The sequence below is a fragment of the Salmo trutta genome, chromosome 5 (genome assembly GCF_901001165.1).
Source record: "Salmo trutta chromosome 5, fSalTru1.1, whole genome shotgun sequence".
Classification (NCBI taxonomy): Eukaryota; Metazoa; Chordata; class Actinopteri; order Salmoniformes; family Salmonidae; genus Salmo; species Salmo trutta.
Genome location: NC_042961.1, coordinates 34618513 through 34635674, shown reverse-complemented (window position 1 = coordinate 34635674; position 17162 = coordinate 34618513). Strand labels below are relative to the sequence as shown.

Here is a 17162-nt window from a genome sequence, read left to right as displayed (position 1 = left end):
CACCACCTGAGGGCGGCCGTCAGGAAGTCCAGGATCCAGTTGCAGAGGGAGGTGTTTAGTCCCAGGATCCTTAGCTTAGTGATGAGCTTTGAGGGTACTATGGTGTTGAACGCTGAGCTATAGTCAATGAATAGCATTCTCACATAAGTGTTCCTTTTGTCCAGGTGGGAAAGGGCAGTGTGGAGTGCAGTAGAGATTGCATCATCTATGGATCTGTTTGGGCGGTATGCAAATTGGAGTGGGTCTAGGGTTTCTGGGATAATGGTGTTGATGTGAGCCATTACCAACCTTTCAAAGCACTTCATGGCTACGGACGTGAGTGCTACGGGTCTGTAGTCATTTAGGCAGGTTGCCTTTGTATTCTTGGGCACACGGACTATGGTGGTCTGCTTGAAACATGTTGGTATTACAGACTCAATCAGGGACATGTTGAAAATGTCAGTGAAGACACCTGCTAGTTGCTCAGCACATGCCCGGAGCACACGTCCTGGTAATCCATCTGGCCCCGCAGCCTTGTGTATGTTGACCTGTTTAAATGTCTTCCCTGTGGCTCAGTTGGTAGAGCATGGTGTGTGCAACGCCAAGGTTGTGGGTTCAATTCCCATCGGGGGCCAGGACAAAAAAGCAAAACAAAAGGCATGAAATGTATGCATTCACTACTGTAAATTGCTCTGGATTAGAGCGTCTGCTAAATGACTCAAATGTAAATCAGGGATTTACTCATTGTCTGATTCATTTTCAGAGAGAGTCAGCATGGCACGATCATCCTCCAGAAAGTAGTCCATCTCAACGTTTTCTCACTGAGCTTTATTGATAGTGCTGTTAACTTCAAGGCAGCAATGTTGAGAGCAGTAGCAAAACTTTTTCAGTTTTTCATGATGTCTTTCAAAAAAAGCAGCGATAGACAGGATTATCCACACTTACTTAACAGCTGATGTTATAGACAGAAGCACGTTACATGGCAGACCAATCCGAACATCTCTCAGCATGTCCAGCCCATCCATTATCTCAGCCAATCATGGCTAGCGAGAAGGTTCCTGTATTTTTCCGTGGCTAAACCAACTAGGCTCGTTATTTAACAATTGTATTCATATTTACAGATGGCATACAAGTTTGTTATTAAGGCACATGAAAGTTCACATGTTCCATAAGGCATTTCTGCCAAAAACATATTTATATTTCTATGCCTCTCCTGTGAAGTAGTGATGTGAGACATATACCTAGTTTCTTGAAACAGGTCACATTTATCTACAGTAGATGGCAGTCTGTCTAGGCTTTAGGTACCTGTATAGGATGTCTGCAAGATGTGGTCTTCAAATCTGGACTGTACTTCTAAGATCTTCTAATGTTTTGTAGTCCAGTGTTGTTTTTCTTTACATGAAATAGCCTAACTATTTACCCATCACACAATGTAGAACATTTGAGGTGCTCAGTTCTGGTGAGCTCCTGCCTAAATCAAGCACTGCCCATACACAAAGGAAGTTGCCTGTTTTTGCCCGTTTTTTCCCCCCAACACAGGCAATAATAATTGTATCTTCCACCCCTCCTTCTTTTCTCCCTCCCGTCTTTCCTATCTCTTCTCTTGCTGTTTCTCCCACTCTCAGGTCAGGGCCGAGAATGGGCTGCATAGAGGAACTCCACAGATCTGCCTGTCCCCTGGTTACACTGATTTACAGGGGCTCTTCTGGGGCTTCCCAGGGCCAATGACACTGGCTGGCTTAACCCTCTGTTCCAGGAAAAACCTAGGAGATCCACAGCCGAATCCAATGGAAGGTCCCATCTTTACTTTCTGACATCAATCATTCCCAGTTCAGTAGCAAGATGGAAGTGATGGCAGCCCAAGAAGGCAAAGAGATGGAAATGGATGGATTACAATGCAATTCTCCCAGAAGACAAGCTGGCCTAATGGACCTTTTGCTGTATGATGCAGTCTCATCTTATCCCTTTAACCATATCTTTTTCATCTTGTTGCTATTGAGCTTTAAGGCTTAGTGAGATTGTTTTCTTCTTGGCTGGGAGTGGCTAAATGTTAGCCAAAAAGTGAGACTCCACTGTTATGAAAAAGGGGAGAGAGGAATTCACAGGTTCATAGACCTGGGACACTACCTGGGACAAGTATTTCCCCTATCTGTGTGTGTTGACATAAGGGGAGACATGGTGTTGGGTCTGATGTGCTCTTCTCTTGTGCAGGTTGCTGCTTTTATTGCAGAGTCGCTGCAGAGTTGTGGTGGGCAAGTCATTCCCCCTGCAGGCTACTTCCAGAAAGTGGCACAGTATGTACCAAGAGACTGCATTTACTCACTATAAGACCCCATTTACACCTGCTATTTTTGGATTGCGATTGGACCATCACCACACTGAAATTGGGTGTTATAAGATGCATTGTGATCTGATTGGCAATCTTATAACTTATTGGTGGGAATTGGCTAACATTTACATTATTGTTATTTAGGAAAGAGCACAAGAGGCAACTTTTAATTAGATTTATTTTTGTGTTGCAAGTAAATACATTTGTTGTTTTGTGTGTGTGTGCACGAGTACTTCCATACCACTGCACTGTTCCTCTCCCCCACAGACATGTTCACCGGGCTGGTGGCCTATTCATCGCTGACGAGGTGCAGGTGGGATTTGGCCGTGTTGGCACGCACTTCTGGGCCTTCCAGCTACAGGGAGAAGACTTTGTGCCTGACATTGTCACCATGGGCAAACCCATCGGCAACGGGCACCCCATGTCATGTGTGGTCACCACAAGAGAGGTAGCAGAGGCCTTCAAGAACTCTGGCATGGAGTACTTCAACACGGTAAGAGGATTAGCAACCAAGTGGTTACATAAATCGTCAAACGTTAACTTAACTGTTCCTAATGTTTGTACACTGTATTTACAATTAGTTAGCTTCACTCTTTTGCTAGCTACCAAACACTCCTTCCTTCATGCTTGGAGGCAAGAAGGTAGCCAGCAAAAGAGTGAAGCTAACTAATTGTAAATACACTGAGTGTACAAAACATTAGGAACACCTTCCTAAAATTGAGTCGTCCCCCCCCCCCGGCCCTCAGAACAGCCTCAATTCATCGGGGCATGGATTCTACAAGGTGTCGAAAGCATTCCACAGGGATGTTGGCCCATGTTGACTTCAATGCTTCCCACAGTTGTGTCAAGTTGGCTGGATGTCCTTTGGGTGGTTGACCATTCTTGATACACACAGGAAACTGTTGGGCGTGAAAAACGCAGCAGTGTTGCAGTTCTTGACACTACGATACCCTGTTCAAAGGCACCTAAATATTTTGTCTTTCCCATTCACCCTCTGAATGACACACATACACAATCCATGTCTCAATTATTTCAAGGCTTAAAAATCCTTATTTGACCTGTCTCCTCCCCTTCAACAACACTGATTGAATTGGATTTAACAAGTGGCATCAATAAGGTATCATAGCTTTCACCTTGATTCACCTAGTCAGTCTATGTCATGGAAAGAGCAGGTGTCCTTAATGTTTTATATACTCAATATAAATGTAAATAGGTGAAATTTAGCTAATTTTGCCAATTCCCAGCAGATTTGTCTTCCAGTTGTACATGACCTGACTGTTTTCTGCAACTTGGATTTCCCAGTTTGGCGGTAACCCTGTGTCCTGTGCCATTGGCCTTGCTGTGCTGGACGTGATTGAGAAAGAGGATCTCCAAGGCAACGCGCTGCGGGTGGGGGGCTACCTGACGCGACTGTTGGAGCAGCAGAAGGAGAAGCATCCACTGGTGGGGGATATCAGGTACACACACACACACACACACACACACACACTGCACTGTCCATAACTGCAGGGCTTTCCAGAGGGTGGTGCGGTCAGCACAACGCATCACCGCACTACCAGCCCTGGACATCTTCGGCACCCACTGTCACAGGAAATCCAAGAAGATCATCAAGAACATCAGCCACCCGAGCCATGTTCTGTTCACCCCTCTATTGTCCAGAAGTCAAGGTCAGTACAGGTGCATCAAAGCTGAGACCAAGAGACTGAAAAACAGCTTCTATCGCAAGGCCATCAGACTGTTAAATAGCCATCACTAGCCGGCTTCCACCCAGTACCCTGCCCTGAACTTAGTCATTGTCACAAGTTGGCTACCACCCGGTTACTCATCCCTGGACCTTAGAGGCTGCTGCCCTATGTATTTCAAATGAAATGTTATTCGTCACATGCGCCGAATACAACAGGTGTAGACCTTACAGTGAAATGCTTACTTACAAGCCCCTAACCAGCAATGCAGTTTAAAAAAATGCGAATAAGAATAAGAAATAAAAGTAACAGGTAGTTAAAGAGCAGCAGTAAAATAACAATAGCGAGACTATATACAGAGGGTACCGGTAAATAGTTAATGTGCGGGGGCACCGGTTAGTCGAGGTAATTGAGGTAATATGTACATCTAGGTAGAGTTATTAAAGTGACTATGCATAGATAATAACAGAGAGTAGCATCAGCGTAAAAGGTGTGGGGGGGGGGGCAATGAAAATAGTCTGGGTAGCCATTTGATTAGATGTTCAGGAGTCTTATGGCTTGGGGGTAGAAGCTGATTAGAAGCCTCTTGGACCTAGACTTGGCGTTCCGGTACCGCTTGCCGTGCGGTAGCAGAGAGAACAGTCTATGACTAGGGTGGCTGGAGTCTTTGACAATTTTTAGGGCCTTCCTCTGACACCGCCTGGTATAGAAGTCCTGGATGGCGGGAAGCTACCTTCTGTAGTGCCTGGCGGTCGGAGGCAGAGCAGTTGCCTTACCAGGCAGTGATGCAACCAGTCAGGATGCTCTCCATAGTGCAGCTGTAGAACCTTTTGAGGATCTGAGGACCCATGCCAAATCTTTTCAGTATCCTGAGGGGGAATAGGTTTTATCGTGCCCTCTTCATGACTGTCTTGGTGTGCTTGGACCATGTTAGTTTGTTGGTGATGTGGACACCAAGGAACTTGAAGCTGTCAACCTGTCCACTACAGCCCCGTCGATGAGAATGGGGGCATGCTCGGTCCTCCTTTTCCTGTAGTCCACAATCATCTCCTTTGTCTTGATCACATTGAGGGAGAGGTTGTTGTCCTGGCACCACCCGGCCAGGTCTCTGACCTCCCTATAGGCTGTCTCGTCGTTGTTGGTGATCAGGCCTACCACTGTGTCATCGGCAAACTTAATGATGGTGTTTGAGTCGTGCCTGTCTGTGCAGTCATGAGTGAACAGCGAGTACAGGAGGGGACTGAGCACGCACCCCTGAGGGGCCCCTGTGTTGAGGATTAGCGTGGCGGATGTGTTGATACCTATCCTTACCACCTGGGTGCGGCCCGTCAGGAAGTCCAGGATCCAGTTGCAGAGGGAGGTGTTTAGTCCCAGGGTCCTTATCTTAGTACCAATGGTCAGCCTGGTACGGCAACTGCACCGCCCTCAACCGCAAGGCTCTCCAGAGGGTAGTGCGGTCTGCACAACGCATCACCGGGCGGCAAACTACCTGCCCTCCATGACACCTACAGCACCCGATGTCACAGGAAGGCCAAAAAGATCATCAAGGACAACAACCACCCGAGCCACTGCCTGTTCATACCGCTATCATCCAGAAGGCGAGGTCAGTACAGGTGCATCAAAGCTGGGACCGAGAGATTGAAAAACAGCTTCTGTCTCAAGGCCATCAGACTGCTAAACAGCAATCACTAACTCAAAGAGGCTGCTGCCTACATTGAGACCCAATCACTGGACACTTTAATAAATGGATCACTAGTCACTTTAAACAATGCCACTTTAATAATGTTCACATATCTCACATTACTCATATCACATGTATATACTGTATTTTATACTATCTACTGCACCTTGCCTATGCCGCTCGGCCATCGCTCATCCATATACTTATATGTGCATATTCTCATTCACCCCTTTAGCTTTGTGTGTATTAGGTAATTGTTGGGGAATTGTTAGATTACTTGTTAGATATTACTGCACTGTTGGAACTAGAAGCACAAGCATTTCGCTACATGTGCATTTCCTGACACCACACTCCGAGGGCCCTCAGGATTCTTAGAAATGCAGCTGGTAACAACACGTTCAACATGACAGAGGTTCACAAAAGCTCTGTGTGTGTCAGGGGTCAGACTGTGATGATGTAATGTCTGATAGGGGTCGTGGCCTGTTTGTTGGGGCGGAGCTTGTGAGAGATCGGGTGAAACTGACCCCTGCTACAGCGGAAGCCCAGGACATAATTTACAAGTGAGTGACTCATTTAGGCCCTTTTTAGACATTTATAAAACGTACTTCGTTTTTATACTGCATTTTAGCATATGGTCAGTTCTTAAAATGAGATTAAACACAGTTTATAAAATGTCTGCACATTTATCAAGCCGTGTAAATCACACATAGAAGCATGTTTTATCAATTAGAATCATGTTAAATCAAATAGCACATTTTCAAATCAAGTGTAAGGTTTTTAATTCACAATTTGCCATGGATTCCGACTTATTTTTTTAGGATCAAGTTCTGTGAGTATTTTTAAGACCCATGTTGGTTTCGGTTTCAAACATCACATGATACCGGTGATGTGTCGTATTGTAATGATCTCAATAAAAGTTTATAAATTGAGCATTGCAGAAGCACACATGAACTACGTGCAGTTGTTATATGAGCATATTAAGACCAAAAATCGTTGTGCACCTACTAGTTGTAGTGTTACAACACCGTTTATGTAAACGTTTGGACATATACGTCATTGACAGCCATTATCTCAACCCCAGTGTAAACGTGGCTATAGTTGGCTGTGCTATAGTAAACTAAACCATAGTTTAGCACTTGGGGGATGGCCTCAAGTCAAGAAACATATCTTCTCCTGAAAATCTTAATTGTAATTGATCCAGAAGAGACTTGTAGACCCAGAACAGATATTGCAGTATGCTTGTTTCATTAGGACAAATATGGAGTTCCAAACTCTGTTTCCCCAGACTGAAGGAACAACACATCCTACTAAGTGCAGATGGTCCTCATCGCAATGTCCTCAAGTTCAAACCACCCATGTGCTTCTCTGAGGAGGACGCCGACATGGTCGTGGAAAAGATTGACCAGATTCTCACAGGTACTCTTAATGCCCCTCTGAGTTTGTGAGCTGTTGTCTGGAAAGTATCAGAAACCACATCCTTCTTTCTCTTGTCCATTATTCAAAATACTTGTAGTGTCATGTCACTGTAGTACCATGGCAAGAAGTTTTACTATGAGGATTTTTTTACATTTTTTTACAGACATTGAGAAGGCGTTGGGGTTACAAATGCCCTCCACAGTACATACAAAGAATGGAAGCCGTAAGAGAAATGTAAGTCTGGCCCAGTTCATATAGGCCCTAGCTCCTTCCCCTCAATCTCTTTGGCATTCACATATCTAATTTTAGCAGTACCAGTGTGTCGCCACTGATTATGTTAATGTATTGTGATATTTTTTTGGAACTGAGTTTCCATAGCTAGGGCTGACACTTAGGACTTGAGAAGAGCAGAACCAATGAACTCTGCATCATCAATACAGTTGCTCTGTGAGAAGGTGTTAACTGTGGAAGGTGTTAACCCATGTTCACAGTTAGCCATTGTTATTTAAATGCTGGCTGAAAAGTACTAGTGGCCTCGCCTTGGTCCCAAGTCAGAGCAAGTCATCGGAGGCCATGGCCCAGTGAGTCACTCTCTGGAGCCGGGCAGTGGAAGTGGAAAACAAAAGTCTGAGCCTTTTTAGTAAAACACCAGGGTAAATCCTCAGTGGAAATTCACCATAATGGTTCATTTATACGAAGGACTTACCACACACCAGGGTGTCATTTGCTCTAGTCAGTCCTTCTAGGATTCTGCAATTGCCAATTGTTTTTCAAAATTAACAATTTCCTGCATATTATGCGAGAACTCGCAATTTTAACCAATCACTGCCCATTTACCACATAATTTGGTTCAATCAAGCCAAACATTAAACTTTTTCCCACGTCAGCGCATTTTTGTGACAAATTGGATGAAATCATTGCATATTGCCATGCAAAATATCACAATTGCTGCAGCAAAATCAAGCATTTTTGCCTGCAAATATCACAAAAAGTTCCCACGATATCCTGGAGGGACTGTCTAGTGTAATTGTTTGCATTAGGAGTGTGACACTAAAGACTTGGGGTGAGCAGAATCAACAACCTCTGAATCGTCAAGACAGTTGCTTTGTCAGAAGATGTTAAAGTTAGGTTAGCTATTGTTTATGTAATTGCCAGATGAATAGTACCAGTGGCCTTGCCTTGGCTCCAAGTCAGAGCAGGTCCGTCAGAACCATGGCCCACAAATCAATGAATAAGAATTACGCTATACATATCTACAGTTACATTTACATTTACATTTAAGTCATTTAGCAGACGCTCTTATCCAGAGCGACTTACAAATTGGTGCATTCACCTTATGATATCCAGTGGAACAACCACTTTACAATAGTGCATCTAAATCTTTTAAGGGGGGGGGGATAGAAGGATTAAGGAATACCTGGGATAGGATAAAGTAAAGAGGTGGGGTTTCAGGTGTCTCCGGAAGGTGGTGATTGACTCCGCTGTCCTGGCGTCGTGAGGGAGCTTGTTCCACCATTGGGGTGCCAGAGCAGCGAACAGTTTGGACTGGGCTGAGCGGGAACCGTGCTTCCTCAGAGGTAGGGGGGCCAGCAGGCCAGAGGTGGATGAACGCAGTGCCCTTGTTTGGGTGTAGGGCCTGATCAGAGCCTGAAGGTATGGAGGTGCCGTTCCCCTCACAGCTCCGTAGGCAAGCACCATGGTCTTGTAGCGGATGCGAGCTTCAACTGGAAGCCAGTGGAGAGAGCGGAGGAGCGGGGTGACATGAGAGAACTTGGGAAGGTTGAACACCAGATGGGCTGCGGCGTTCTGGATGAGTTGTAGGGGTTTAATGGCACAGGCAGGGAGCCCAGCCAACAGCGAGTTGCAGTAATCCAGACGGGAGATGACATGTGCCTGGATTAGGACCTGCGTCGCTTCCTGTGTGAGGCAGGGTCGTACTCTGCGAATGTTGTAGAGCATGAACCTACAGGATCGGGTCACCGCCTTGATGTTAGTGGAGAACGACAGGGTGTTGTCCAGGATCACGCCAAGGTTCTTAGCACTCTGGGAGGAGGACACAAGGGAGTTGTCAACCGTGATGGCGAGATCATGGAACGGGCAGTCCTTCCTCGGGAGGAAGAGCAGCTCCGTCTTGCCGAGGTTCAGCTTGAGGTGGTGATCCGTCATCCACACTGATATGTCTGCCAGACATGCAGAGATGCGATTCGCCGCCTGGTTATCAGAAGGGGGAAAGGAGAAGATGAATTGTGTGTCGTCTGCATAGCAATGATAGGAGAGACCATGTGAGGATATGACAGAGCCAAGTGACTTGGTGTATACCGAGAATAGGAGAGGGCCTAGAACAGAGCCCTGGGGGACACCAGTGGTGAGAGCGCGTGGTGCGGAGACAGATTCTCGCCACGCCACCTGGTAGGAGCGACCTGTCAGGTAGGACGCAATCCAAGCGTGGGCCGCGCCGGAGATGCCCAACTCGGAGAGGGTGGAGAGGAGGATCTGATGGTTCACAGTATCAAAGGCAGCAGATAGGTCTAGAAGGATGAGAGCAGAGGAGAGAGAGTTAGCTTTAGCAGTGCGGAGAGCCTCCGTGACACAGAGAAGAGCAGTCTCAGTTGAATGCCCAGTCTTGAAACCTGACTGATTTGGATCAAGAAGGTCATTCTGAGAGAGATAGCAGGAGAGCTGGCCAAGGACGGCACGTTCAAGAGTTTTGGAGAGAAAAGAAAGAAGGGATACTGGTCTGTAGTTGTTGACATGGGAGGGATCGAGTGTAGGTTTTTTCAGAAGGGGTGCAACTCTCGCTCTCTTGAAGACGGAAGGGACGTAGCCAGCGGTCAAGGATGAGTTGATGAGCGAGGTGAGGTAGGGGAGAAGGTCTCCGGAAATGGTCTGGAGAAGAGAGGAGGGGATAGGGTCAAGTGGGCAGGTTGTTGGGCGGCCGGCCGTCACAAGACGCGAGATTTCATCTGGAGAGAGAGGGGAGAAAGAGGTCAAAGCACAGGGTAGGGCAGTGTGAGCAGGACCAGCGGTGTCGTTTGACTTAGCTAACGAGGATCGGATATCGTCAACCTTCTTTTCAAAATGGTTGACGAAGTCATCCGCAGAGAGGGAGGAGGGGGGGAGGGGGAGGAGGATTCAGGAGGGAGGAGAAGGTAGCAAAGAGCTTCCTAGGGTTAGAGGCAGATGCTTGGAATTTAGAATGGTAGAAAGTGGCTTTAGCAGCAGAGACAGAAGAGGAGAATGTAGAGAGGAGGGAGTGAAAGGATGCCAGGTCCGCAGGGAGGCGAGTTTTCCTCCATTTCCGCTCGGCTGCCCGGAGCCCTGTTCTGTGAGCTCGCAGTGAGTCGTCGAGCCACGGAGCAGGAGGGGAGGACCGAGCCGGCCTGGAGGATAGGGGACAGAGAAAATCAAAGGATGCAGAAAGGGAGGAGAGGAGGGTTGAGGAGGCAGAATCAGGAGATAGGTTGGAGAAGGTTTGAGCAGAGGGAAGAGATGATAGGATGGAACAGGAGAGAGTAGTGGGAGAGAGAGAGCGAAGGTTGGGACGGCGCAATACCATCCGAGTAGGGGCAGAGTGAGAAGTGTTGGATGAGAGCGAGAGGGAAAAGGATACAAGGTAGTGGTCGGAGATTTGGAGGGGAGTTGCAATGAGATTAGTGGAAGAACAGCATCTAGTAAAGATGAGGTCAAGCGTATTGCCTGCCTTGTGAGTAGGGGGGGAAGGTGAGAGGGTGAGGTCAAAAGAGGAGAGGAGTGGAAAGAAGGAGGCAGAGAGGAATGAGTCAAAGGTAGACGTGGGGAGGTTAAAGTCACCCAGAACTGTGAGAGGTGAGCCATCCTCAGGAAAGGAACTTATCAAGGCGTCAAGCTCATTGATGAACTCTCCAAGGGAACCTGGAGGGCGATAAATGATAAGGATGTTAAGCTTGAAAGGGCTGGTAACTGTGACAGCATGGAATTCAAATGAGGAGATAGACAGATGGGTCAGGGGAGAAAGAGAGAATGTCCACTTGGGAGAGATGAGGATTCCAGTGCCACCACCCCGCTGGCTCGATGCGAGAATACGTGGGCAGACGAGGAGAGAGCAGTAGGAGTAGCAGTGTTATCTGTGGTAATCCATGTTTCCGTCAGCGCCAGGAAGTCTAGGGACTGGAGGGTAGCATAGGCAGAGATGAACTCAGCCTTGTTGGCCGCAGACCGGCAGTTCCAGAGGCTGCCGGAGACCTGGAACTCCACGTGGGTCGTGCGCGCTGGGACCACCAGGTTAGAGTGGCAGCGGCCACGCGGTGTGAAGCGTTTGTATGGCCTGTGCAGAGGGGAGAGAACAGGGATAGACAGACACATAGTTGACAAGCTACAGAAGTGTTGTTTCTTGTATTATTGTCTCTTGTGTCTTTAGAGAACTGTTTCACTTTGATATTCTTTTTCTTCTGTCCTGATTTTCTCTCTTTTCTTCTGTTAACTAGATATTCTTTGTTATTCTTCGTTAGCTAGCTAGCTTCTTCCAAAAGAGTCCCTAGCAACTGCTTAGCAACTGGTAAACAATTCAGCAAGCTAAGATAACTACAATTTTATGAAAAATAGTAACTTTTTTCAAAAGCCTATCTTCTTGGTTTGTTGCTTGTTTTTTCTCCTATTCAGTCTTGCAGTTTTCTTTTGATTTTTTCCGATGTACTTCACTCTAAAAACCATGTAAATTTCAATATTTGTAGGAGCTCATTTTTCAGCTGCTGCTGCTCAAATTGGAATTCCGTCCAACATGAATTTGAAGTCGGAAGTTTACATACACTTAGGTTGGAGTCATTAAAACTCATTTTTCAACCACTCCACAAATTTCTTGTTAACAAACTATAGTTTTGGCAAGTCGGTTAGGACATCTACTTTGTGCATGACAAGTAATTTTTCCAACAATTGTTTACAGATAGTAAACAATTGTGAGAGATCAATTCTAGTGGGTCAGAAGTTTACATACACTAAGTTGACTGTGCCTTTAAACAGCTTTGAATATTCCAGAAAATGATGTCATGGCTTTGGAAGCTTCTGATAGGCTAATTGACATAATTTGAGTCAATTGGAGGTGTACCTGTGGATGTATTTCAAGGCCTACCTTCAAACTCAGTGCCTCTTTGCTTGACATCATGGGAAATCAAAATAAATCAGCCAAGACATCAGAAAAGAAATTGCAGACCTCCACAAGTCTGGACCATCCTTGGGAGCAATTTCCAAATGCCTGAAGGTACCACGTTCATCTGTACAAACAATAGTACATAAGTATAAACACCATGGGACCACGCAGCCATCATACCGCTCAGGAAAGAGACGCGTTCTGTCTCCTAGAGATGAACGTACTTTGGTGCGAAAAGTGCAAATCAATCCCAGAACAAAAAAAAGGAACTTCTGAAGATGCTGGAGGAAACAGGTACAAAAGTATCTATATCCAGAGTAAAACGAGTCCTATATTGACATAAATTGAAATGCCGCTCAGCAAGGAAGAAGCCACTGCTCCAAATCACCATAAAAAAGAAAGCCAGACTACGGTTTGCAACTGCACATGGGGACAAAGATCGTTCTTTTTGGAGAAATGTCCTCTGGTCTGATGAAAAACAAATAGAACTGTTTGGCCATAATGACCATCGTTATGTTTGGAGGAGAAAGGGGGAGGCTTGCAAGCCGAAGAACACCATCTCAACCGTGATGCACATGTGTGGCAGCATCATGTTGTTGGGGTGCTTTGTTGCAGGAGGGACTGGTGCACTTTACAAAATAGATGGCATCATGAGGATGGAAAATGATGTATATATATTGAAGCAACATCTCAAGACATCAGTCAGGAAGTTAAAGCTTGGTCGCAAATGGGTCTTCCAAATGGACAATGACCCCAAAAACACTTCCAAAGCTGTGGCAAAATGACTTAAAGACAACCAAGTCAAGGTATTGGAGTGGCCATCACAAAGCCCTGACCTTAATCCTATAGAAAATTTGTGGGCAGAACTGAAAAAGAGTGTGCGAGCAAGGAGGCCTACAAACTTGACTCAGTTACACCAGCTCTGTCAGGAGGAATGGGCCAAAATTCACCCAACTTATTGTGGGAAGGTTGTGGAAGGCTACCCGAAACATTTGACCCAAGTTTAACAATTTAAAGGCAATCCTACCAAATAGAAGAAATAAAAGCTGAAATAAATCATTCTCTCTACTATTATTCTGATATTTCACATTCTTAAAATAAAGTGGTGATCCTAACTAACCTAAAACAGGGAATTTTTACTGGGATTAAATGTCAGGAATTGTGAAAAAACGGAGTTTAAATGTATTTGGCTAAGGTGTATGTAAACTTCCGACTTCAACTGTATATGCACATCAATTACACAATACATGTGAATCATATGAAACAAACACATTCTTCAGTAAAAAAGCACCTCTAACATCTGCCTGAATGCTGGCCTTCGCCTCTTCACTGTTGATGTTGAGGCTGGTGTTTTGCGGGTACTATTTAATGAAGCTGCCAGTTGAGGACTTGTGAGGTGTCTGTTTCTCAAACTAGACACTCTAATGTACTTGTCCTCTTGCTCAGTTGTGCACCGGGGCCTCCCACTCCTCTTTCTATTCTGGTTAGGGCCAGTTTGTGCTGTTCTGTGAAGGGAGTAGTTCACAGCGTTGAACGTGATCTTCAGTTTCTTGGCAATTTCTCAGAACAAGAATAGACTGACGAGTTTCAAAAGAAAGGTCTTTGTTTCTGGCAATTTTGAGCCTGTAATCGAACCCACAAATGCTGATGCTCCAGATGCTCAACTAGTCTAAAGAAGGCCCGTTTTATTTCTTCTTTAATAAGCACAACAGTATTCAGCTGTGCTAACATAATTGCAAAAGGGTTTTCTAATGATCACTTAACCTTTTAAAATTATAAACTTGGATTAGCTAACACAACGTGCCATTGAACACAGGAGAGATGGTTGCTGATAATGGGCCTCTCTGCCATTTCCAACTACAATAATAATTTACAACATTAACAATGTCTACACTGTATTTCTGATCAATTAATTGTATGTTAATTTAATGGACAAAAAATTAGCTTTTCTTTCAAAAACAAGGACATTTCTAAGTGACCCCAAACTTTTGAATGGTAGTGTACAGTTGTGCCCAAAGGTTTTTAGAATGACACAAATATTCATTTCCACAAAGTTTGCTGCTTCAGTGTCTTTAGATATTTTTGTCAGATTTCCTTTGGAATACTGAAGTATAATTACAAGCATTTCTTAAGTGTCAAAGGCTTTTATTGACAATTACATGAAGTTGATGCAAACTAGCTAGCTATGCCCAGGACCAGAGTTGGACCAGAGCTAGTGCAGACCAGAGCAGAAGTTTGTGTTTGTATTTATTATGGATCCCCATTAGCTGCTTCAAAAGCAGCAGCTACTCTTCCTGGGGTCCAGCAAAATTAAGGCAGTTTATACAATTTTAAAAACATTACAATACATTCACAGATTTCACAACACACTGGCCCCTTCTCCACCACTACCACATATCTACTGTACTAAATCCATGTGTATGTATAGTGTGTATGTTATCGTGTGTGTGTGTGTATGCATGTGTCTGTGCCAATGTTTGTGTTGCTTCACAGTCCCCGCTGTTCCATAAGGTGTTTATTTATTTATTTTTTAAATCAAATTTTACTGCTTGCGTCAGTTACTTGATGTGGAATAGAGTTAATTTACATTTTAGTCATTTAGCAGACGCTCTTATCCTATTTTACGAGCCTAGTGGTTAGAGCATTGGACCAGTAACCGAAAGGTTGCTGGCTCGAATCCCCGAGCTGACAAGGTACAAATCGGTCACTCTGCCCCTGAACAAGGCAGTTAACCCACTGTTATCCGGTAGGACATCATTGTAAATAAGAATTTGTTCTCAACTGACTTGCCTAGTTAAATAAAGGTACAATTTAAAAAACAGAGATAACAGTGGAATACAAATGTGTGGTCACAAGATTATTACAGACTATACCCCTGGAAATATGGTTATCTGTAGCAGTACGATGATAACGCTGTGAAATAGTGGGAATGAGATGAGTTACCTGAGCAGGGGTTTGGCTGTATTTGAGTCAATATTTTATAAGATAACTTTTTCCCTTTCCATATTTGAATGCAAGCCATCGCTCTTGTAAAACTGGGGCTTCTCACAAAAGTGGTCAACATTGTCAATGTACTCCAAATCCATTGAGAAATAGTAGCATTTAAGGCAGAAGAGATGACTAAAGCATTCCATTCCATGACCTATTCTTGGTAGCGGCCCGGAAATGAGAACCTACTTGCCTGTCTCCTTTAACCTGCCTATGAGCCCTCTGAAGTCATCTTTTACAAACATGAATGACTACTGTGTGAGCATTCAGGTGCTTCTCCATCACCACACGGACCTGGTATTATTATAATATAGTATTATCTTTTCAGATCTGTGGACACAGAAGGTTTGTGGCAGCGTAAGTTTGTGGCAGCTTAATTGGGGAGAACGGGCTCGTGGTAATGGCTGGTGTGGAATCAGTGGAACAATATCAAATACATCAAACACATGGTTTCCAGGTGTTTGATGCCATTCCATTTGCTCAGTTCCGGCCATTATTATGAGCCCTTCTCACCTTAGAAGCCTCCTGTGGTGGACACTGAAAGGGTGGGTGTTAGGGGAAAGAGCTAAAGGAAATGGAACCAGGAGAGAGAAAGATGATACTGAGAATGCAGCAAAATGTTACACATACTGTATGCCTTCAGATTCATCCATATTGTTCTCATCATGTTCATTTGATCACAAGGTTCAACCTGAGGAAAACGGATGTCATCATTCAAATGGAATAGGCCATAGCCATGATACGTCTCAACAGCATGCCTCTCTGCAAAACAAAAGGCTGAGGCCTTAATGGACTTGTGGAGTTTTGCTACTAAGACCTGAATAGTGTGCCCAGCGCACTTACATGTTTCGATGGATAAAGGAAGCGACTTCATTCTCAAATCTATAATGACTTTTTGTAAGCATTTATAATATGTTAGTTACACATTGATGTTATAATCCTAATCTCAGGTACTTTGAAATGTGATTGGAAATTTGGACAGGCATGTATAAGGCCTGCTGTTCCTCTGTATAGAGACAGAATGCAAATGAACTAGAAACCCATACTGAAAGTGAGGAACAAACTTAATGTGCTAATGTCCAGGATGTCTTTAGAGTCATGCATTGATCCCTCACTGTGACTTCATATTAAATAGTAAATGTCAATGATTACAAATGCTAACTTTTTCAAAGTATCATAATGAAATATAAAGAGCATGATAGGAGGCCTACTGAAAACACTATAAAGTAGTATTGGCCATTGTCATGTTATTGTCCACATTTAGAGAGGTTCTTCAATGAAAGCATTGTTCTTCAAAAATGTCAAATAAATAATGCAGACAGAATTGTTTATCTTTGTGTCTAGCAGCCTCTTGTGTACATTGAAAGAAAATGCTGAGGAGCAGAGTTGGCTACACAGAAACCTTGGACAAGACATGGTGCACTGCTATGCTAATTGTGGCAAGAACAAGTACCAAAACACTTAGTTAATAGCCCAGGCGTTTATTTGCTTAAATCACGGAACACAACAGGTGCTTGTTAGAGACAGTCTTCTATTTTAGCTTTTGCTCATTTGTATAGTTAATTGTTTAATACCAGCTTTTCTTGTACTAATATGTTATCATTTGCACACGGTGTCACATTTATTTTGTCTTAGTATGCCTGTATAAAATAAAATACAACTTTTCCTTGACAGGATATTCATTGACCTCCGACTGTGCCTTTCCGGAAGTTAATACTTTCACTACTAGAGGGCGATCTGCCAATTTCTAGTGGTCTGCACTCCCAAAATAGTTTTTGTGCTTGCCAGTTAGCTAGCAGTTCTCAGCGCTAGCAGTGTCTTACAGCTGATAAAAATTGATGATTTCAGTAAATACTCAAATATTATGGCATTATTTAATGTAACAAATCAAACATTAAACCTCGTAAACAATTCATAGTAACCTTTAGATCCAGCGTTAATTTGAAACAGGTGTTTATTTGCTGA

At 44.3% G+C, this 17162-nt stretch overlaps 1 protein-coding gene across 1 annotated transcript in view; it reads left to right on the top strand.

The window, feature by feature from the left end:
* The window catches only part of etnppl (ethanolamine-phosphate phospho-lyase), a 32351-nt gene extending 15478 nt beyond the window's left edge, over positions 1 to 16873 (top strand). The window contains exons 7-13 of the mRNA XM_029753446.1: positions 2191 to 2273; positions 2576 to 2801; positions 3611 to 3765; positions 6142 to 6231; positions 6957 to 7087; positions 7251 to 7321; positions 15882 to 16873. Coding sequence (XP_029609306.1) covers positions 2191 to 2273; positions 2576 to 2801; positions 3611 to 3765; positions 6142 to 6231; positions 6957 to 7087; positions 7251 to 7321; positions 15882 to 15986 — 861 coding nt within the window. The 3' untranslated portion in view covers positions 15987 to 16873. The remainder of the gene's footprint in view (positions 1 to 2190; positions 2274 to 2575; positions 2802 to 3610; positions 3766 to 6141; positions 6232 to 6956; positions 7088 to 7250; positions 7322 to 15881) is intronic.
* Positions 16874 to 17162: the final 289 nt, after the last annotated feature.